General features: G+C 50.3%; 2 protein-coding genes across 5 annotated transcripts in view; both read left to right on the top strand.

The window, feature by feature from the left end:
• Nucleotides 1–4,969, top strand: part of ACSF2 (acyl-CoA synthetase family member 2) — a 49,037-nt gene extending 44,068 nt beyond the window's left edge. Inside the window, exons 11-16 of the mRNA XM_019027291.4 lie at nt 1,159–1,266; nt 2,559–2,710; nt 3,798–3,939; nt 4,027–4,137; nt 4,332–4,400; nt 4,635–4,969. Coding sequence (XP_018882836.2) covers nt 1,159–1,266; nt 2,559–2,710; nt 3,798–3,939; nt 4,027–4,137; nt 4,332–4,400; nt 4,635–4,685 — 633 coding nt within the window. The 3' untranslated portion in view covers nt 4,686–4,969. The remainder of the gene's footprint in view (nt 1–1,158; nt 1,267–2,558; nt 2,711–3,797; nt 3,940–4,026; nt 4,138–4,331; nt 4,401–4,634) is intronic.
• A 3,918-nt stretch (nt 4,970–8,887) lies between these two features.
• Nucleotides 8,888–18,105, top strand: RSAD1 (radical S-adenosyl methionine domain containing 1). 4 transcript variants are annotated; one of them, XR_008680039.2, is made up of 11 exons: nt 8,931–9,130; nt 9,740–9,873; nt 9,991–10,195; nt 12,202–12,567; nt 12,754–12,817; nt 13,451–13,598; nt 13,817–13,871; nt 14,559–14,662; nt 14,861–15,011; nt 17,017–17,134; nt 17,396–18,105. XR_008680039.2 is itself a non-coding variant. In XM_004041336.5 (9 exons), the coding sequence occupies exons 1-9, from the start codon at nt 8,996–8,998 to the stop codon at nt 14,976–14,978; spliced, it is 1,329 nt and encodes a 442-aa protein (XP_004041384.3). In that variant the 5' UTR covers nt 8,888–8,995; the 3' UTR covers nt 14,979–16,092. The 4 variants fall into 4 exon arrangements, 2 of the variants coding, with proteins under 2 accessions (XP_004041384.3, XP_018882835.3); XM_004041336.5 differs by lacking the exons at nt 17,017–17,134; nt 17,396–18,105 and having other exon boundaries at nt 8,888–9,130; nt 14,861–16,092; XM_019027290.4 differs by lacking the exons at nt 17,017–17,134; nt 17,396–18,105 and having other exon boundaries at nt 14,559–14,759; nt 14,861–14,972.
• The last annotated feature ends 4,685 nt before the right edge of the window (nt 18,106–22,790 follow it).

The following is a 22,790-nucleotide window of genomic DNA, read 5'->3' as shown; positions in this document are numbered from 1 at the left end:
CCAGACCCTAAGTTCTGTGGGCAGTCCCGCCCCAGCCCGCCAGATTTCTGTGTGCCCACTTGCCAGCCACGATGTCCGGATTCCTGTGGAAAGGGGAGGGTGAGCAGGCAGGGTCACAGCTCTGGCCTCAGGGTGAGCTCCAAGCTGCCTGGCACAGGATATTGTCTGTGATGAGGGGTGGAAGGAGAAACCAGAACCCACATTGAACCAAACCCCAGCCGTGCCAGAGCCAGAGCAGCTGATATGGGGGAAGCTTGGTGCAGGGAGGAGGATGGCTGAGATCTGGTGTCCGTTGATTAAAGGGGACCTAGGATACGGGGTAACTAGCCTCTCTTCCCTTACCCAGTACCCTCGTGTTGGGGCCTAGTTTCCAGGGCCTGCCCTTTTCCCAAACCTCTCTGCCCCTTGCCTCTAGGATAGGAGGGTCATACTTGGCCTAGACCATTCCTTGATGGTATTTAGGCTTCTCCAAGGCTGGCTTCTGGTTTTTCTGTTGCTCAGGCTTTCCAACCACTGGAAATGGGGGAGGTGGGGTGGGGGTACCACTGGTTTTTAAAATCACTGCTTAGGTTGTTTTTTTATTTTGATGGAAATAAATTCACGGGAAACTCTCCAGAGCTTGGGGGACGCCTGCCCCAAGGCCAGGCACTTGTTCAGGGTTTGCAGAATGCGGGGGTGGGGTTGTATCTGTGCCACTCCTAGCTGGGCCAAGGCAGGCTGGCTTTCTCATCAAGTTTATGGGGCATTCAGCTTGGAAGGGAGGAGCCGGGGATGTGGCCTGAAATCAGGAAGGTGGGGTTAAGGCAGCCAGGGGATGGGGGGAGAAGTGTGGGGTGTTGGTAATACCGGAGCCACAGGCACAGACAGGTGGCTGCTCCAGGGAAACGGGGCACTGAGAGAGCTCCAGCTGGAAGAGAATGGTGTCCCTGCTCTCAATTTTCTTTCAGATCTGGGGCCCTGCAGAGATCTAGTCTGCTCACTCCCAGCACCTCTGCCTCCTGACCCCAGGCCCCTACCAATGATGTCTCTTTTTCCACCATTCGGCTGCCCTCCACTTTCCCTTTTCTTTTATGAATTCCTTCCGATTTCCTCAGATAGCTCACCTGATCCCTCTGCACATACTGAGCCCTCTTCAAACACCCTTTCTGGACCCTCTAGGTTGCTTATGGAACCACAGAGAACAGTCCCGTGACATTCGCGCACTTCCCTGAGGACACTGTGGAGCAGAAGGCAGAAAGCGTGGGCAGAATTATGCCTCACACGGAGGTAAGCCCCTGACCAAGACTCCGAAGTCCCACCTCCCGTCACCCAACTGGGGTGCACCCAGCTGGGACATCTGTTGCTTTCAGTGAGAGAGTCAAATGGCTCACTCAGGATGCCTAGAGCACCCCAGCAGCAGGGGCGTGCTAGGCCTGGCCCGGAGTGTTCTCTGTGGGCTAAGCATGAAAGGGGAAGAGGTGGAACAGTGGCTGTGAGCGGCTGCCAGCTGAACTTCTCCGCGGCCTCCCTTCCTGTCTGAGGTGTGTTTTTGCCAAGCCCACTGTCTGTTTCAGGGCAGCCAGGGTAGCCTCAAAGAGGAGCCAGAGCACAGAGAGTTTTCCTACACAGCTTCTTTTCCTCCAGTGGTCCTCGCCTCTCGCTTTAGCAGAGCTCTTCTTCTTGCTTGGCGTAAACACTTCATTTCCCAAGCAGCCTATCCCTTTGGGGCGGTCCCTTTGCCCCTCAGAGGTTGCCCCAGAGTGCACCTGAATCTCAAATGCCCAGCCATGCCTCCTTTCCTGCTCCAACACTGGGGCTGTGCCAGCAGGCTCCTGATTTCCCCTGCACCCTTCTGCTCCCGCCCCTGGGGGATTGCTGCCCCCGTGCACAAGCAGCTGCTTCCCCTGGGGCTGACCGCTGTCCTGGCGTGAATCTGCCCTGCCCTCCCGCCAGAGCAGCCATGTACCCAGGGATTGAGTAGGGATGTGAGCCCCCTCCCGTGTGTGCTACAGCTGCACTGCCACTGTCACTAAGATGCCCACCTGGAAGGGAAACAGGGGCAGGCATCACCCACCCCATTTCACGGACACAGACACTGAGGCACACAGAGGCTCAGCTTTCCTTGGCACGGTGGCCGTGGCTCTTTTCTCTACCAGGCTTTCAGACTCTGCCTCTCCTATTCACATGGTGTTGCCATGCCACCCTGTTTGGCTTATTTGCTGCTTAATGGGAAGTAAGAGGAGACTCCCTTCTCCTCTGCACGGTTTATAATTCTTCAGCTGGCTCTGCAGTCCACAAACCTCTTTCTTTGCAGCAGCTGCCTGCCCACTCTGTTTCCTCAGCCCTCCCAGCCTGGGACTCAGCTCTTCTTTCATGCCCAGCTCAGGTCTCTGACTGGCTTTGGGTCGACTCTAGCCTTTGTCTTCCTTCTCTGGATGGGGATAAGCAGAGCCAGGGGGCCTCATTCCAGGCAGTTGGGTTGGGGGGTTGGGGGCAGGCAAAGCTCTCTCCATTTCCAAGGACCGCCTATCCTGAAGCAAGAGGATAGGAAGCCCCAACCTGAGGCCATCCTGTCCCAGGCCCGGATCATGAACATGGAGGCGGGGACGCTGGCAAAGCTGAACACGCCCGGGGAGCTGTGCATCCGAGGGTACTGCGTCATGCTGGGCTACTGGGGTGAGCCTCAGAAGACAGAGGAAGCAGTGGATCAGGACAAGTGGTATTGGACAGGGTGAGAAGGCAGGGCGGGGTGGAGGCTCTGGCTGCTGAGGGGAGGCTGGAGGTCTTGAGGCTGAGCCGGGAACATTAACCTGGCACCATGAGGATGTGGGTATCAAGATGACCCCTCACATGCTGGAGTCTTAATTTCCAAAATGTATACGGTGGGGATGATCATACATAGCACAAAAGAAAGCAACTGGGTCATCACCCTACACCAGCAGCTGCAAAATCTGAGTCCAGATTCAGTCACTCATTTGTTAGCTCAGCAAATTCTTACTAGAATTCCTTATGTGCTAGCACCGTTCTCGCCGCTAGAGGTCCAGAGGAAAGTAAGATGAGAAGGATCCTGCTTTTTGGAGGAAGACAGATGATGCCCAACATCGATAAATAACACCAAGAAAATAGGCCAAGCGCGGTGACTCACACCTGTAATCTCAGCACTTTGGGAGGCCGAGGCGGGTGGATCACCTGAGGTCAGAAGTTTGAGACCAGCCTGGCCAACACAGTGAAACCCCACCTCTACTAAAAATACAAAAATTAGCCGGACGTGGTGGCGGCATGTGCCTGTAGTCCCAGCTACTCGGAGGCTGAGGCAGGAGAATCGCTGTAACCCAGGAGATGGAGGTTGCAGTGAACCGAGATCGTGCCACTGCACTCAAGACTGGGCGACAGAGCAGGACTCCATCTCAAAAACAAACAAGCAAACGAACAAACAAAAAACACTAAGAAAATGAAATAGGGTTATAGGAGAGAAAGTGGCTGTGGTGGTGGGGGAGCTTCCCTTAGATTGAGTGGACAGAGAAGATGTCTGGAGACATTTGAGCTGAGACCTGGAAAGAAGCCAGTCGTGAAAAGCTATGTATAGATATGTTGAGAGAGACAGAATATGTTATAGATATTGTTTTTTTTTTTTTGTCTACCTCCCCTCCCCTTACTGGACTATTAATTCCAGAGACTGTGTCTTGTTCCTGCTATGTCTCCCAGAGTCTAGAGCAGTGGAAGACACATAGTAGCTGGTCAATAAATGTTTCACGAGTGAGCAAGCAAGTGAGTGAACAAGGCAGAGATGACAGGTTGCCCCTGGGCTTTCCTTACAGAGATGTCGCCACAATGAATGAGCAGGGCTTCTGCAAGATCGTGGGCCGCTCTAAGGATATGATCATCCGGGGTGGTGAGAACATCTACCCCGCAGAGCTTGAGGACTTCTTTCACACACACCCGAAGGTGCAGGAAGTGCAGGTGAGGCACTTGGCTCAGGCGAGCCCCCAGAAACAAGAAACGCACATGAACACGGTGATGTCTGATATTTTTCTTTGGCCCTGGAAGGTGGTGGGAGTGAAGGACGATCGGATGGGGGAAGAGATTTGTGCCTGCATTCGGCTGAAGGACGGGGAGGAGACCACGGTGGAGGAGATAAAAGCTTTCTGCAAAGGGAAGGTGGGAGCCTCCGCCCAACCTAGCTGATGCTGCTCTGTTCTTTGCTCACCCACTCCTCTGCCAACCAGCCCAGGGTGGGGATTGCTCTGCCCTTGACGAAGCTGACTCCCGGCCAGGCCAGCCCCTGGTCTCCTACCCATACCCCTGTGAGCTTGCGCAGCCTCACGCCTTACCTCCCTCCCTCTGGTCTGCAGATCTCTCACTTCAAGATTCCGAGGTACATCGTGTTTGTCACAAACTACCCCCTCACCATTTCAGGAAAGGTGTGTAAGGTGGAGGAGGCTGGGGAGGGCAGCCTGGGCTCTGGGGCCCCATGGGGCCCCACCTCTGTTTCCTTCAGCAATGGGTGTGGAGAGGCTGGCAGTAGGGTGACCGGGTCACCTAATCCTGGTTTGCCTGGGGACTTTCCCTGTTTTGGCACTAAGAGCCTGAGAAACCCCTTATTCTTGGGTGAACCAAGACAGCTGGTAACCCTAACTCCATTTTCTTTCCTCTAGATCCAGAAATTCAAACTTCGAGAGCAGATGGAACGACATCTAAATCTGTGAATAAAGCGGGAGGCCTGTCCTGGCTGGTTGGCTTGCCTCTCTCCTGTCAGAATGCAACCTGGCTTTATGCAGCTAGATGTCCCCAGCACCCAGTTCTGAGCCAGGCAAATCAAATGTCAAGGAATTGACTGAACGAACTAAGAGCTCCTGGATGGGTCCGGGAACTCGCCCGGGCACAAGGTGCCAAAAGGCAGGCAGCCCGCCCAGGCCCTCCTCCTGTCCATCCCCCACATTCCCCTGTCTGTCCTTGTGATTTGGCATAAAGAGCTTCTGTTTTCTTTGGCTTCTTGCTGGTGGGCTCTCTTGGCAGCTACTACAGGATGGAGAAGGGAAGACACTGAGGGAACTAGCACTTTCAGATGTCCTATTCCTTGTCATTGAGAGTGCAGAGCACCTTGATGTGGATTATCTACTTAATTTAACCCTCACCCTTGGTATCCCTTTGAGATACCAACCCATTTTTGTTGTTGTTCTTGTTTTTTGAGACAGAGTCTTGCCCTGTCACCCAGGCTGGAGTGTAGTCATGCGATCTCAGCTCACTGCAACCTCTGCCTCCCTAATTCAAGTGATTCTCCTTCCTCACCCTCCCAAGTAACTGGGATTGCAGATACCCACCACCACACCCAACTAACTTTTGTATTTTTAGTAGAGGCGAGGTTTCACCATGTTGGCCAGGCTGGTCCTCAAACTCCTGACCTCAAGCAATCCGCCTGCTTCAGCCTACCAAAGTGCTGGGATTACAGGCATGAACCACTGCGCCTGGCCCCAATTTTTTATTTTTAAGCTACTCTAATTTAATTCTTTTTCACATTGTTGCCAGATTAGTCTAGCAAGAAGTATTCTTTTTATATATGTATAACAGCTTGATTGAGATGTAATTCACATACTCTCCAGTTCACTCCCACCTCCCCCATTTTCTAGAGACAGGATCTCATTCTGTCACCTGTGCTGGAGTGCAGTGACAGTGCAGTGCTGGAGTGCAGTGACTCACTGTAGCGACATGATCATAGCTCACTGCAGCCTCGAACTCCTGGGCTCGAGCAGTCCTCCCACCTCAGCCTCCTGAGTAGCTGGGACTGTAGGAATGTGCCACCATGTCTTAACTAATTTTTAAACATAGACACAGGATCTTGCTATGTTGCCTAGGCTAGTCGAGAACTCATGGGCTCAAGCAATCCTCCTGCCTCAGTCTCTCAAAGTGCTGGGACCATCTACCATTTAAAGTATAGAATTCAGTGGTCTTTAGTATATTCACAAATATGTGTAACTATCACCACAGTCACTTTTAAATATTGTCATCACCTAAGAAAGAAACCCCATACTCTTTATTATCTCCCATCTCCCAGCCCCCTTCCTCCCCAACCAAGCTCATTTTTAGTTTTTATTTGTTTTGATTGGTGAACCTGGGGCATCCCTCGTAGGCAGGGCCAGATAAAGCAGGTTGTACCTTGACCCAAGAAATAAAAACAGCTGGGTTCCAAAAGGCGCATAGATTCCCAGTTCACAGGAATGGAAACTTGCCTCCTGCCTGCCCCCTTACCTCCCAGCGCGCCTGCCCCCTTACCTCCCAGCGCGCCTGCCCCCTTACCTCGCAGCGCGCCTGCCCCCTTACCTCGCAGCGCGCCTGCCCCCTTACCTCCCAGCGCGCCTGCCCCCTTACCTCCCAGCGCGCCTGCCCCCTTACCTCGCAGCGCGCCTGCCCCCTTACCTCCCAGCGCGCCTGCCCCCTTACCTCGCAGCGCGCCTGCCCCCTTACCTCGCAGCGCGCCTGCCCCCTTACCTCGCAGCGCGCCTGCCCCCTTACCTCCCAGCGTGCCTGCCCAAGGCAGCAGCAGCCTCCTCTTGACTTTTTAAGAAATGAACATAGGTTTAAGGTATTTTCAGTACCAGGCTCTGCGCTAGGTACTTTCACATTATTTTCTCTCCAAATCTTCCCAACAATCCTTTCAAGTAGCCATTGGTACCACTTCACGAATGACCCAACAGAAACTCAGGGAGGTTCCGTATCTTGCTCAAGGTCACACAGCTGGATCAGAACCCAGCTGTCTGTTAGGCAGGTTCACTGCACACTGGTTACCAACTTGTCAGAGTCCAGTGAGGCAAACACCCACAAGTTACATAACGCTGAGTCCAGCGAGGCAAACACAAGTGACGTGCAACGTGTTTATTACCTATAGGTAGGCACTAAGGGACAACAGAAGGCTGGGATTCATTTGGAGCTGGACCCCTAAGGCTCAGGAAAGCTGCTGAGACAGCTGGGGGATGGACCGTTGTCTGCGCATGCCCGACTTTTTTTTTGTTGTTGGTTTGTTTTGAGATGGAGTCTCGCCCTTTCACCCGGGCTGGAGTGCAGTGGTGTGAACCCTGGGATTCAAGCAATTTTCCTGCCTCAGCCTCCCTGGTAGCTGGGATTACAGGCGTGCACTACCACGTCCAGCTATTTTTTTTTTTTTTTTTTTTTTTTTTTTAGTAGAAACAGTTTCGCCATGTTGGCCAGGCTGGTCTTGAACTTCTGACCTCAGGTGATCCACCCGCCTCGGCCTCCCAAAGTGTTGTGATAACAGGCGTGGGCCACCACGCCCAGCCAGCCAGACTTGTACTGAAGCTGAGGGACCCCAGAAACCAGCCCGCCCTGTTTTTCGTTTTGTTTGTTTGATACAGAGTCTCACTCTGTCTCCCAGGCTGGAGTGCAGTGGCGCCATCTGGGCTCACTGCAACTTCCGCCTCCCAGGTTCAAGCAATTCTCCTGCCTCAGCCTCCCGGGTAGCTGGGACTACTGGCACGCACCACCACACCTGGCTAGTTTTTTGTATTTTTAGTAAAAACGGGGTTTCACCGTGTTAGCCAGGATGGTCTCAATCTCCTGACCTTATGATCCGCCCGCATCGGCCTCCCAAAGTGCTGGGATTACAGGAGTAAGCCACCGCGCCCGGTTTCTGCCCTGGGTTTTATACCCTGGGGCCATGTGACATGTTGGGCTGAAGTGTTGAAGGACATGCTTTTTCTAGGGGGACTGGAACAGAGCATGGCTGTGCTGGCCAGTCCTTCCTTCCCTCAGGATGTTGCATTCTCTGCATACTCTACAGTTTTATTTATTTATTTATTGAGACAGAGTCTTGCTCCATCACCCAGGCTGGAGTGCAGTGGCACTGTCTCAGCTCACTGCAACCTCCGCCTCCCAGGTTCGAGGGATTCTCGCTGCTCAGCCTCCCGTGTAGCTGGGATTACAGGTGCCCACCACCACGCTTGGATAATTTTTGTATTTTTGGTAAAGACGGGGTTTCAGCATGTTGGCTAGGCTGGTCTTGAACTTCTGATCTCAAGTGATCTGCCCGCCTCGGCCTCCCAAAGTGCTGGGATTACAGGCGTCTACAGTTATTCTTGAGAACTACAAGCAAGAAAGGAGGGGAGAACCAGGTCAGTTCAAGGCCACTGGGAGAACTGTCCTGCACCGCCTGTCTCTGAAGCCCATGATGTTTCTGCTTTGTGGGACAGTTGTTCAGGTGCCTGCTTCCCCAGGCCTTCCCCTGCGCCTTCCCCCTCTCTCCTGCACACACCATCTGACTGTCCTTCCAGCACATACACCTCCAGATGCTTGGGTTGGCCTGACCCAAAACAGTCTACTCTCCCGGCCAAGCCAATTGCCCCTGGGATTTTCTGCTCCTCCAAGATCCCGTGCATAGCCCTGGTGGTGGTTCATGCCCTTAATCCTTAGTTACTCTGGATGCTGAGGCAGGAGGATCGCTTGAGGCCGAGGAGTTCAAGACCTCCCCTCTCCCAAATATTTGTAAATGAAATTAAAAGAAAGATCCAGCCCAAGTGTCTCTTCTGCCCTACTGACTCCCACACTCTTACAACAGATGACCTCACAGCACTGAGGCGGACGGCTCTGGTGTCCAGCAGGCACGGAATTAATACGCCTTGCCTGTCCTGGCCGGTTGGCTTGCCTCTCTCCTGTCAGAATGCAACCTGGCTTTATGCACCTAGATGTCCCCAGCGCCCAGTTCTGAGCCAGGCACATCAAATGTCAAGGAATTGACTGAACAAACTAAGAGCTCCTGGATGGGTCCGGGAACTCGCCCGGGCATAAGGTGCCAAAAGGCAGGCAGCCCGCCCCGCGGCCTGGGGAAAGAACCGACAGGCGGCCGCAGTGAGCGCCCGGGCGCCCGGCAGGTGGCGCCGCAGCCCCGGGCCCGGGCCCTCTCGTCGCGCGGTCACGCAGCCCCTCTTCCTTCCGCCGGCTGCGCACTCACAGTGATCCCTGCGCACGTCTCCTGCTCGGGTCAGTGCGCCGCGCTGCGCTGGGCGCCATGGCGCTCCCCGGAGCCCGGGCTCGCGGCTGGGCGGCAGCAGCCAGAGCGGCCCAGAGGCGCCGCCGCGTGGAGAACGCAGGAGGGTCCCCGAGTCCTGAGCCTGCGGGCCGGCGCGCGGCGCTTTACGTACACGTGAGTAGGGGCGGGGGCGGAGCCCACGGTGTGTGGCCGCAGCCCTGGCCGTGACCGTGGCGGTCCAAAACCCAGGTGGCGGTTTGTCACTCTGTGAACCCGCTTGCCGTGTTTCCGTGCCCCCGTACGAGGTCTGGGATGGGACCCTGTGCTTTGGCAGGGAAATGACTTGGTCCAGAAACCTGAAGTCTCTGCTACTCACCGGCTCGGTGACTCTGACCAAATGGTTCAAATTTCATAACAATTTTCGTCTTAGCAAGACAAAATTTTCTTAAGAGCAGTGTTCTGACTCGGTAGCTGGGAAAATGGCTCATAGGAAAATTGTATGAAAATTATATGATCCCAGAAAGAGCTTGGGTTGAGTTCCTTCCTGACGTCTGCTGGTTGGAAGAGGCAGCGTAACAAAGGAGTGAGCCTCAGTTTTCTCACATTGAAGTGGATGTAATAACCCCAGTGCGACCTGCCTTGGGGAGTTGTGTGGCTTAGATGTCCTAGCTACTGTGGAAAGACCTCGGGATAGGGGTGGGGGTGGGGTTGGGGATGTGTGCGACTGAACCCTGGAAGTGGCCAGGGCAGCTCTCACCGCGCACGTGCACTCACTGCCCCCAGTGGCCTTACTGCGAGAAGCGCTGCAGTTACTGCAACTTCAACAAGTACATCCCTCGCCGCGTGGAGGAGGCTGCCATGCAGAAGTGTCTGGTGACCGAAGCTCAGACGCTGCTGCGGCTCAGCGGGGTGCAACGGTGGGTAGTGGGGGCTGTAGGCAGCGTTTTGGGAAATATTTGGAGGAGTGGTGGGGGATAGGTGCAGGCATCCCAGAGGGCTCCCCCAGGTCTCATTTCTCCATCCTCTTTCCCCAGGGTGGAGTCTGTGTTCTTTGGTGGGGGGACCCCCAGTCTAGCCAGTCCCCACACGGTGGCTGCTGTCCTGGAGGCTGTGGCACAGACAGCCCACCTGCCTGCAGACTCGGAAGTCACATTGGAGGCTAATCCTACTTCAGCTCCGGGCTCCAGACTGGCAGAGTTCGGGGCAGCAGGGGTTAACAGGTTGTCTATAGGCCTCCAGGTAACCCATGGCACTCACCCCATCCCAGTGCACCCCGCCCTTCAGTGCCATCTCCTCTTTGGTCACATTCATTCATTGGGCAAACATTGATTGAGCACCTTCTGGGTGCCAGGGACACAGTAGGGCCTAGTGCGACACTTTTATAACTCCTTAATTGTCTGCTGCTGTCATAGACCACAGACTTTATGAGAAAGGGATCAGGTGTGGCTTTTCTATTTCAAACACTTACCATAGTGCCTGGCACATAGTAGGTGGTCAAAAAAGATATGTTACATGACACGGGAGACGCAGACATGTAGCCAGATTATTGCAGCATGGTAAATGTCACCTGTAAAGGGGGTCTCTATAAAAGGCTTCTAGAGTACAGCCTGAAGGGAGGTCACTCTGATGAAATCACTGAAACTTCTCTGGAGGAGATGTTTGAATGAAGAGGAGGAGTTCACCAGGTGAGGGGGTGTGGGGGAAACGACACAGGCCATGGAAGAGCCTGGCATGTTTTGGGGGAGCTGTGAGTCATTCCTTGTGACTGGAGAGGCTGGAGACAAGGTTGCAAGGTAGAGTCCAAAACCTTTGGTGCCTACTAAGGAGTGTGGGTTTTGTCCTAGTAATGATAGGGAGCCATTGAAGGTTTTTAAGTAGGGAGAAACCTAGTCCTCTCAGGTTGACCTCTGATATTTCTGTAGGACTTCCGGGTTGTGGGCTTTGTTCTGATGGAATATGCTGACAGAAACACATCACTTCTAAGATATTCTTACCCCAAAGCGCATATCTTGAATCTAATTGTCAGGAAACCCTGAATTAAGAGACTTTTACAAAATTATTGTGGTAAGAACAGACAGCATGAGATCTACCGTCTTAACAAGTTTTTAAATGTACATACAGCACTGTTAACTATAAGCACAGTGTTATACAGCCAATCTGTAGAAATTATTCATTTTAAATAATTCATTTAAATAATTATAATTCGTAAATAATAATAATTTATTTAAATTCATTAAATTATTCATTTTAAACAACTGGCCTGTATTCTTCAAAAATGCCAGTGTCATGAGAGACGAAGAAAGGCTGAGAATCTAAAGGAGACAGAAGAGACAGCTGAATACAATGTGTGGCCCCTGACTGGGGAGGAAGGAGGAAATTACTACAGTAGATGTTATTGGACCATTAGCCAAATTTGAATATGACAATGTATTATGTAATGGTGTTGTGTCAGTGTTGCATTTCCTGAACTCTGTAATTGGATTGCAGTTATGTAAGAGAATGTCCTTGTTCTTTAGGAAATACACACCTAAGTATTTAGAGGTTAGGGAGTATAATATCTATAACTGCTATTCAATATAGTGGCCACTAGCCACAGACTAGTGAGCATTTGAAATGTGGTAAGTTAAGTTTAATTCACTTAAATTTAAATAACCACATGTGGCTACTACCTATCATATTGGACAGTACAGATATGAACATTTCCACCATTGTAGAAAGTTCTTTTGGACAGTGCTGGTTTATAATTTACTGTTAAATGATTCAGCATAATAACAGGTATGTATGTTTAAAGAGAAACAAATATGGACAAATGGTGAATCAAGATGAAGGGTTTTTTTTGTGATTTTCTTTCAACTTTTCTATAGGTTAGAATTATTTAAAATTGAAAAGTAAAGTAAATAAAGACTTGATTTTGGAGTCAGACAGTCCTAAATTCCAGGTTGAACTTTGCAACTGTATGGCCTGGACAAGTTACTTAACACCTCTGAACCTCAGTTTTCTCATCTGTAAAATAGAACTAATATTGGAGGGTTACAAAGATTAAATTAGACACTACATAAAGGTGCTTGGCACATAGCGACCCTTCTGTGAACGGCAGCTCTTGGTGCCAGCTTGACCTTCCCCCTCCTGCCTTCCAGCTGCCTGCCACATGCTGCGTTCTCCCTGTATCTGTGTCTACAATGGGGTGGAGGGTTCTTGTCTCTCTCTGAGCTGCTGGTATGCTTACACCCACCCTCTTTTCCCAGTCCCTAGATGACACTGAGCTCCGGCTGTTGGGACGGACGCACTCGGCCTGCGATGCTCTGCGGACGCTGGCAGAGGCCCGGCGCCTCTTTCCCGGGCGCGTGTCTGTGGACTTGATGCTGGGGCTGCCGGCACAGCAGGTGGGGCCGTGGCTTGGGCAGCTGCAGGAACTGCTGCACCACTGTGATGACCACCTCTCCCTCTACCAGCTGTCCCTGGAGCGGGGCACCACACTCTTCGCCCAGGTGCAGCGGGGTGCCCTTCCAGCCCCTGACCCGGAGCTCGCAGCTGAGATGTACCAGAGGGGCCGGGCTGTCCTTCGAGAGGCTGGCTTCCACCAGTATGAGGTCTCCAACTTTGCCCGGAATGTAAGTTCTGGGGCTGATGGCTGGAGGTGGAGGATGGGCAGACTGCAGTGTGACCAGGGCGTTGTGACCTTCTGAAGAGAAGGATCCTGGCTGAGATGGTGGGGCATTCTAACCTGGGGCCCCTTACCTGAGTCTAAAAATGAGGCCTGCCCTCTTCACTCTGCACTATTTCCTCCCTCCCCGCAGGGGGCGCTCAGTACCCACAATTGGACTTACTGGCAGTGTGGTCAGTACCTTGGCATTGGGCCTGGTGAGTCCCGTGAACTACAGAAAGGGTGACTCAGGAGAGGAATGTCGTGGCTGTGTGAACTTGGGCCACATTAACCTCTCCAAGCCTCTATTTTCTCATATGTAAAATGTGGCAAAAAATAATACCTCCCTATAGAACTGTTGAGCATGAATTATAAGGGGCTTAATGTTGCACCGTGCACTAGGGTTCTCAGCCTTTAGTGTGTATGAGAATCTCCTGGAGGGCTTGTTAAAACCCAAGCTGCTGGGCCCCACCCTCAGAATTCCCAATTGGACAGGGCTAGAGGAGAGCCCAAGAATTTATATGTCTTGGCATTTTGGGATAGATGATTAAAAAAAAAAAAAAAAGAAAAAGAAAAAAGGGCCTGGTGTCATGTGCCTCTAATCTGAGCTACTTGGGAAGCTGAGGTGGGAAGATCGTTTGACCCCAGACATCCAAGACCAGCCTGGGCAGTATAGTGAGACACCACCTCAAAAAAAAAAAAAAGAAAGAAAGAAAGAAAGAAAAGAAAAGAAAAATAATTTATATTTCCAGTGTGTTAGAGGCAGTTGCTCCAGGGACCACATGATTTAAATCTGGTAAGCACATAGTATTAACAGCCATTAATGTGGGGATGGTTGTTGATGTTGTCAGGGGCCCATGGACGATTTATGCCCCAGGGGGCTGGAGGCCACACCCGGGAGGCTCGGATCCAGACACTGGAGCCTGACAACTGGATGAAGGAGGTGATGCTGTTTGGCCATGGCACCCGGAAGCGTGTCCCCCTGGGCAGGCTGGAGCTGTGAGCATCCAAGGGCACAGGGCTCTCCCCCAGGGTCCCCACACCCGAAGACCATGTCTATTTGTATATCTTTTATTTCCTGTCTTGTCCTGGCCCCTGCCTTGCCACATACTGTATGGTCCCTGTTAGCCTCCTCTAAATGCATCCCAGTGTAGAATTTGGAGAATGGGAGGAGCACAGGCCTCCTCTCTAAGACTCCTTGGTGATTTTTCTTTGAGGCTGGAGGAAGTTTTGGCCCTGGGGCTACGCACCAATGTGGGGATCACTCACCAGGTAAGGAGTTAGGATTCTTGCACACCACTCCCTCCTAAAGTCTTGCAGAATCAATGCCCCCTCCCTGCCACCCCCCCACACACATATACCTCCAATTTCTGTGAGATTGGCAGCTAGAAGTGGGGCCCAGGTCCAGCTGAGGCCTGATGGGCAGAAGCAGTGAGCAGTGGTGCATAGCTAAGAACCCTAGACCAGGGCTGCAGAGACCCAAGTTCCAGCCCTCATTTTACTGCAACCTTGGACACAAATCCTTTCACCTCTCTTAACCTCAATTTTCTGAGCTCTGTGAAGCAATAGATAGATAAAGGGTTTCCACTTGTTTTTAGGGAGCACTGAAACCTCTCATAGGAAGCACAGTAGATAATTATCAAGCAAATCCAGAGCTGCTCTGGATAAAGCAGAGCCATAAAGCCCTGGCTAGAGCTGGCTGAGAGGGGAGGGAAGAGAGGAGGCATAGAGGAAGGCCTGGCTTGGCTGGAAGCTGGGTTCCAGTCTCAGTGGAATAGGAGTGAAGCTGCCCTCCTCCCTGCTGGCCCATTGGCCTGGTTCTGCTTTCATGCATGTTCTGCATGTTCTGCTGAGATCTCCATGCTGAACTGGACCCTCCCCCACCTCTCACCATACCCCAACTATGTGGCCCAGAGTAGCCAGGCCAGCTCCCCACCTCTGACCCTCTGGCTTCCGCAGCACTGGCAGCAGTTTGAGCCCCAGCTGACCCTGTGGGATGTGTTTGGAGCGAACAAGGAGGTGCAGGAGCTGCTGGAGCGGGGCCTACTGCAGCTGGATCACAGGTGTGTTGGGGGGTGCCGGGCAGAGGGGGCTGAGGCATACCAGGGAGCCCTGACTACAGCTCTCCACAGACCCAGGAGAAGTGAGAAAGACTGACTGGTAAGGAGGGACCTGCGGGTGCTGGGAGCTCGGCCCTGCTGGGGGATGGGCTTGAAATTGGTAAGATGAAGTAGTCACCTTCAGGCCTCTTGGTTTTCCAGGGGTCTTCGGTGTTCCTGGGAGGGTCTGGCTGTGCTGGACTCTCTCTTGCTGACCCTCCTGCCTCAGCTCCAAGAAGCCTGGCAGCAGAGAACCCCCTCCCCTGTGCCAGGAGGATGACAAAAATGTTCCTGTGTTCCAGGGTAATGCCAGGTGGGTTTTGAGAGCTGGGTCAGTACTGCAGACATCTCTTCTCCATTGTCGGGTGCCGTCTCTGCTCCATGTGGTTATTGCTCAGCCCTGGCATCCCCAGGGGAATGGCAGCAGTGAGGTAGATGGGAGGACATTTCTGGTCGGAGAACTGGCATCCCATTCAGCATCTCAGGACTCACAGGCCAACATGTGTTCCATGGCTGGGAATTGCCTACCACCCACATCAGCTTCTGTTTACCTTTTTGGCATCAAATAATGAACAGTGTTTGGAAATCTTTCTACAGGCAATTACCTCCCCAAGAGAAGCCTTCCTTATTTTGGAGTAAGGTCCTAAGACAGCTGGATGAGTCAGGAAAACCATGTCCCCTCTAGGTATTATTAATATAAGCAGGAAGGGATCTACTATAGGAATAAAGTATTTATAAAACCACTGAAAGGGATAGAGAAGTGAACATTGGAGAAAGCCAGTAGCAACTGTCAGAAATCAGCAACATGCAGGAGGCACAGAAAACTCCTGCTGATGGTCTCAGCTTCCAGCAGCACAAAAGCAGATGATGTACTGGAAAATGCTCAGAAGATGCTACAAAACCTCATGCCTACTGTCTGCCACTGCTGGAGAAGGAATCATGGTTTCTAGAAGTGCCTCTCATTAGTGGACTTTAAAGCAAATCCTGGCTGGCAGGAAATTCTGAGGAATATATTTCTTAGGCTTCCAGCCTCTACCATGCAGGAGAGAACACAGAAGGACTGATGTATGTTGGTGGATCCATGTATGTGTCCAGCACAGCGGCCTGCTGGACTCTGAGAACTGGGAAAGATCAGAGCAAGCCTTGCCTCTTATCTTCGGGAAACCAGAATATGTTTGGGGTGGTAGGAGCCACGCAGACTCTTCTGAGCCCCCTCACTCACTTCCTTCCCCCTGTGCCTTTCCTTTGAGAGTGAAGGTGGGTGGAGTTGACCAGAGAAAGGGGAGAGAATTTGGGAAAGACCCAAAGTGTTTGTAATTCTTCTTTGTCCTTTTACCTACAGAAATGGTCACATGGTTCTATTTAAATAGCCTAATAAACACATCTGGAGCCTGTCTTGACTGTGGTCCTCTCCTTTGAGCTCCTTCCTAGAGCGTGGAATCCTGATTTTGGGACTAGAAGCTTAGGCTAGGGCTGAGATTCCTTCCCCCGCTCCCTACATTTTATTTTTGAAGGATTTCAGACCTACAGAAAAGATAAAAGAATAGTTCATTGGAAGCCATATATCCTTTGTCTACTATGTATCTATAAAGTCTGGAAATAGGCAAATATTCATAATGCCATCAAGAACATCTTCAATCTATTGAAAAATATGATAGGCCAGAAATACGCATGCCTATAATCCCAGCACTTGGGGAGGCCAAGACGGGAGAATCACTTGAGCCCAAGGGTTTGAGGCCAAGCTGGGCAACATAGCAAGACTCTGCTTCCAAAAAAAAAAAAAAAGTTTCCATACTTTGTGGTTACCCTATAGATTCATCAATTGTTAATTTTTGGCCACATTTACTTCATCTTTAGATAAATATGTCTGTATAATTTTTTTTCTGAATAAAAGTTGTAGACATCAGGCCAGGTGCAGTGACTCACACCTGTAATCCCAGCACTTTGGGAGGCCGAGGCAGGTGGATCACTTAAGGTCAAGAGTTCAAGACCTGCCTGGCCAACATGGCAACACCCCTTCTCTACAAAAAAGAAAAAAAATACAAAAATTAGCCAGGCGTGGTGGCACGCACCTGTAGTCCCAGCTACTCGAGAGGCTGAGGCAGGAGAATCGCTTGAACCTGGGAGGTGAAGGTTGCAGTGAGCCGAGATTGTGCCACTGCACTCCAGCCTGCGACAGCGAGACACCGTCTCAAAATAAATAAATAAATTCATTAGCTACATACAATCATTATAGATAATTTTAGCCTTTCTCCATTAAAAAAGAGCTTTCCATTTTTTAAAGGGCTGATACTTTTTTTTTTTTTTTTTTGAGACAGGGCTTCACTGTGTCGCCAAAGCTGGAATGCCATGGCATGACCACAGCTCACTGCAGTTGTGACCTTTCAGGTTCAAGTGATCCTCCCACCTCAGCCCCCCAAGTAGCTGAGACTACAGGTGTGTACCACCATGCCTGGCTAATTGTTTTTTTGTAGAGATAGGGTCTCCCTATATTTCCCAGGCTGGTCTCAAACTCCTGGGCTCAAGTGATCCTCCCACCTCGGCATCCCAAAGTGCTGGGATGCAGATGTGAGCCATTGTGCCTGGTGAAGGGGTGATACTCTTAACCTGGAAGTTGTATGTTATGTGTGTGAGACGGAGTGGGGAGGGGCATTTTCCTGGGAAGAGGCTCCATAAGTTTCATACCTTATGTCATAGGGTACCATGATGCCAGAAGTAATCTAGTACCACTGCCAAATGAGGCATGCTAAGCTCAGCCTCTAGCTGAGTGACTAAGAATGGGGCCTCCCCACCTCTCAGGTAAGCACGTGCATTTCCCATGTGCCCAGTGGGTGTGAATATCAGTCCTTCCTTGAGCCTGTGGTAATATGGTAAGTGTTACTACCTCTCCTTTATTCATGAAATATTAAGCGAGCACAAATGGTGTGCCAGGGACTGCACTGGGCAGCAGGGAGGAACAAGACCTGTCTTGGCCCTCGAGGCACTCGCTGCCATGTTGATAGATGTGTAAAGAGATTAATTCCAGGCTTCTCAGTCAAGGTGTGCAGGCAGGTCGTGGGAGCCAGGGGCACGTTTGGTTCAGAGGGACTAGGAGCAGGACAGGGGATACCCTTTTCTTACCACCTCCGTTGCCCCTGCTGCCCTGGAAAGCCTGGCCCTGGGGCAGCCTGTGGGGTCACCCGTGCTGCTCGGGGAGCTGCTTCCTGAGACTTCCCCTGATCTTGACATTCAAGAAGCGAGCACGGGGCCAAGGCAGGTGCGCCATCAGATAACCTGGGACCACTCAGGTTTCTCCCAGCTGCCAGGGCTCGTGCCACTTGAGACGTCCGGGCGCTCCCTGCCAGGACACCTCATAAGGCCGGTGCAGAGGAGCTGGGTAGGAGCCAGGGCCAAGTGGGGGTGGCACAGATCACCTTCTGTGACTCAGTCTGGTCTTTCCTTCACCAGATGAATCAGAAGCTCCCGGAGGTGGAGCCCCAGAATCTAGTTTTTCAATGCTCATACATGGCCCTAATGATCATTCCCTTTTGGGAACCCCTGATTACAATCATTTCTTGCCTTCCATGCCAGGAGGCTGGGGGCAGGAGGAAAGGGAGACATGGCTATTTCCAGTGTCCTGTGACAAAGTGGGAAGGGGGGGCCTTCATTTCACATCCCAGCCCTTCCATGACTCATCCATCAGGGGGCTTCTCCTTCCCCATAGTGGGACCTGGCTTGTCATCTTTTCACCTGCTCTACATGGATGCAAGTAAAAGGGGTGAACAACCCCCTTTGGTGATGAAGTTGGGGACATATAGTACATGTGGGTATGTGGTACAGCTTGAAGCACTAAACCCTCTGTGTGCAGGCAGAGCACTGATCATTTGAAAGCCCTCCAACTGAGCCACCCCTCCCTGCTGCCGAATTGTGTGAGGTCGACAGGACAGCTCTTTTCATTTCCATCTTACAGATAGGGACATTCATGGAGGTCCTCTAACTCGACTCAAGTCCTATAAGCAGTAAGCAGAAGGCCCGGTATAACACTTCTGGGCATCCAGAACTTTGTGTCCCATCGTTGTTTTCTCCTTGCTGTAGGTCCAGGTCAAGTGGTCTTCCTCTTAAATTAGGCAAAGTCCAGACCTCTCAAATTTAGGGACAGGGAGGGTGAGGGTCTCACTGTGTCCCCCAGGCTGGAGTACAATGTTACGATCACAACTCACCGCAGCCTCAAACTCCTAGGCTCAAGTGATCCTCCCACATCAGCTTGCCAGCCCCTTGTAGCTGGCATCATGCCTGTGAGACCGCTCACCTCTCCTCTCACACCCTTCTGCAAAGAAAAGAACTTTAAATAATAGAATGAAATCACTTGTGTGGTAGACTGTATCATGTCCAAAATGTTTGCTACCCCTCCTTGGCATGAGCCTCACCTGAGGGCCTGGGGAGGATTATATACCCCTACCTTGTTGAACCTGGAAGGGCCACGAAACTTGCCTGGCACTGGTTGTAAGAACCGGTGGGTGGTCCATCAGCTCTCTGTTGCAGTGACCTGCAATGTTCACATGGAGACTGTTTTGTCAGCCTAGGTCCCAGGGTGAAGAGGATGGTCAGAGCAGCCAGCCACAATAGACATGAACAGTAGAGAGAAATTAACCCCTGCCATTGGAGACCAGTAGACTTTCCAGTTGTTGCTGCACCATATTTGACACTAAACTGTCTGATTCAGTTTGTAATCCCACCATTCAAAGATTAGCCATTGTTAAGATTCTGGTGTGTATCCTAGCAGAAATTCTGATATGCAAATTAATGTATTTAGATACACAATCTTACAAAAATGGGATAATACACATCTTGCTTTGAAGCTTTATTGTCTTATCTAATATGTACTAAGTGTCTTTCCATGGTAAATTTATATCTAGATCCAATTTTTCAGTGTTGGGATCACAGTATGGCTCCATAGTGTACTAATGCATGGTTATGCCAAAAAATGTTGTTTTCCCAGTTTCTTTTCTTTTCTCTTTCTTTCCTTGTTTCTTTTCTTTTCTTTTCTTTTCTTTTCTTTCTTTTTTTTTTTTTCATCTCTGTCACCCAGGGTAGAGTGGAGTGCAGTGGCACAGTCATGGCTCACTGCAGCCTCAACCTCCTGGACTCAAGCAATCTTCCCACCTTAGCCTCCTAAGTAGCTGGAACCACCACACCTGGCTAATTTTTAAAATTTTTGTAGACAGGGTTTTGCCATGTAACTCACGTTGCTTTTGAACTCCTGAGCTCAAGCAGTCCTCCCCCGTTGGCCTCCCAAAGTGCTGGGATTACTGGGGTTACAGGTGTGAGCCACCGCCCTCAGCCTCCAGTTCCTTTTTTTTTTCTTTTTTTGAGACAGAGTCTTGCTCCCTTGCCCAGGCTGGAGTGCAGTGGCACAATCTTGGCTCACTACAACCTCTGCCCCCCAGGTTCAAACAATTCAACATCAACCTCCCAGGCTCAAGTGATCCTCCTACCTCAGTTCTCCACCCCTTTGTAGCTGATACTACAGATACACACCAGCGTGCCCAGCTAATTTTTAAATATTTTACAGAGATGCAGTCTCACTATGTTGCCCAGGCTGGTCTTTTTTTTTTTTTTTTTTTTTTTGAGATGGAATCTTACTGTATCACCCAGGCTGGAGTGCAATGGCGTAATCTTGCCTCACTGCAACCTCTGCTGCCCAGGTTCAACCGATTCTCCTGCCTCAGCCTCCCGGTGTAGCTGGGATTACAGGTGCCTGCCACTGCCACTGCGCCCAGCTAATTTTTGTATCTTTAGTAGAGATGAGGTTTCACTATCTTGGCCAGGCTGGTCTTGAACTCCTGACCTCGTGATCCACCTTCAGCTTCCCAAAGTGGTGGGATTACAGGCGTGAGCCACCGCGCCTAGCCACCCTGGCTGGTCTTGAACTCCTGGCTTCAAGTGATCCTCCCGCCTCAGTCTCCCAAAGTGTTGGGATCACAGGCGTGAGCCACTGCACCCCGCTTTATTTTTAATAAATATAAATTCTGTGATGAACATGTTACGTAAATATTTTTATGCAATGGTTTGATCATTTTCTTAGGTTTAGGTTAAATCTCAAGAAGTGGAATTACTAACTCTAAGGATTTGCACATCCTTTGTTTGGATACACTATGCCAGACTACCCTCCAGGAAGGCTGCCCAATTCACACCACTTTTGCCAGCCTGCTAGTGCTCTTTTCTCAACCTCATCAATGGCAAGCATGATCAATTTTTCCAGATGATTCCAACTTGAAGAGCATTCCTTTTTTATTTTTTTTTTGAGACGGAGTCTCGCTCTGTCGCCCAGGCTGGAATGTAGTGGCTTGATCTTGGCTCACTGCAACCTCCGCCTCCCAGGTTCAAGAGATTGTCTTGCCTCAGCCTCCAGAGTAGCTGGGACTACAAGTGCACACCCCCACACCTGGCTCATTTTTTGTATTTTTAGTAGAGATGGGGTTTCGCCATGTTGGCCAGGCTGGTCTCAATCTCTTGACCTCGTGATCCACCCACCTTGGTCTCCCAAAGTGCTGGGATTACAGGCGTGAGCCACCACACCCGGCCTAAAGAGCATTCTTGATCCTAGCTTTATCATCAGTACTGCCTTGGCAACTGTTTCATCCATCTGATTGATTACTGCCAAGTCAGAAAGCAAAGGGGATACAACCTCTGGGACCACCTAGGTAGAAGACTGAGCTGGAATTCAGTCTAATTTCCATGTCTTGTACATTACCTCTGAGTTTCTCTTACTCAGCCGACCCCCTCCTGGGAGAATCCTAGGTCTCCCTTTTATCTTTCTCTCCCTGCTGTCGCTTCTCCCTGAGGGGATTTTTAAGGCCAATTTTAAAATTATTATTATGAAACAACAAAATAGAAATATTGGACAGAATTCTAAATGAAAAAGAAAAAAGGATCACCCATAATCAGTGGTCCCAAAAAAATACATTTTTTTATTTGCCTTATTTGCTTGTGTTCCCTTCCAGTCCTAGTCCAAATGCAAGCCATATTTTTACCCAGATGTGACCCTGGCCCAGATCTAATTTTGCATTCTGCCCCTTTCAATTCTCTTGTCATAAGCAGTTTTCCACATTGCTACATGGTCATCATCTTATTCTAATTGTTGCACAATATTCCAATGAGTGAATAATTTAATTATCATTACCCTAATATAAGTCACTTACATGGTTGCTCAATTTTCCTATAATAAATACTGCTGTAGTGCCTGCTTTTGTGGATATGGCTTCTTCCTTCATTTGAATTATTTCCTCAGGTCAATTCTCAAGGTGAGATAGGTCAAAAGGTATGAAGGCTTTAATGATTCTTGGCATGAGAACTGGAACATTGTTTTCCAAAGGGTTTTTCTTTCTTTTTTTTTTTTTATTTTCCTGCTCAAAAGTTAATACATGCTATCTTTCAATGATTTAGAAGAAAGCAAAAATTCTACTACCCAGAAATTACCACTCCTAACATATGGCCAACCATTCCTCCAGGCATCTCTGGATATACACATCTATCTATATGTATAATCTGCATAGATATACATATAGATGTAGACATAAAAATAATTTTTCACAAAAGAGATCACATCCCCATGCCAGTTTTGCAACCTGCTTTTTTACTCAACAACATGTCCTGGGTTTTTCTAATTGGTTCTGCCACTACCAGTGCCTAGGTGGTAGCAAAAATGTAGTACAGCAGTAGCTGTAAGCCACACACTGTACCAAGAATTTTATGTACATTAGCTAATTTAAGCTCTGCAATAACCAAATGAGATAAGTTCTATTATCATCATGCCCATTTTACAAATGAGGAAACAGGCTCAGAGAAATTGCACAGGGTCACAGAGCTAGGGAATGGTGGGGCTAGCACTCCAAAACAGATGTTTATACAAGTAATACACGAACACATGTCTATTGTAAAAGATAAAAATAATAAATGCAAGCAAGAGCATAGCATAGAAACTAAAGTGTGGGCTGGGCGCAGTGGCTCATGCCTGTAATCCCAGCACTTTGGGAGGCTGAGGCGGGCGGATCACGAGGTTAGGAGATCGAGACCATCCTGGCTAACATGGTGAAACCCCGTCTCTACTAAA

The sequence above is a fragment of the Gorilla gorilla genome, chromosome 4, assembly GCF_029281585.2.
Source record: "Gorilla gorilla gorilla isolate KB3781 chromosome 4, NHGRI_mGorGor1-v2.1_pri, whole genome shotgun sequence".
NCBI classification, from domain to species: Eukaryota; Metazoa; Chordata; class Mammalia; order Primates; family Hominidae; genus Gorilla; species Gorilla gorilla.
The sequence above is the reverse complement of the archived record's forward strand: the minus strand, read 5'-3'. Positions and strand labels throughout refer to the sequence as shown.

Excerpts from the sequence above, each read along its gene's own strand:
- RSAD1 (XM_004041336.5), top strand. The coding sequence starts at position 8,996 with ATGGCGCTCCCCGGAGCCCGGGCTCGCGGCTGGGCGGCAGCAGCCAGA. Across the intron at positions 9,874-9,990 it reads CGGCTCAGCGGGGTGCAACG|GGTGGAGTCTGTGTTCTTTG; the intron begins GTGGGTAGTGGG and ends CTCTTTCCCCAG. Across the intron at positions 13,599-13,816 it reads CCCCTGGGCAGGCTGGAGCT|GCTGGAGGAAGTTTTGGCCC; the intron begins GTGAGCATCCAA and ends TTTTTCTTTGAG.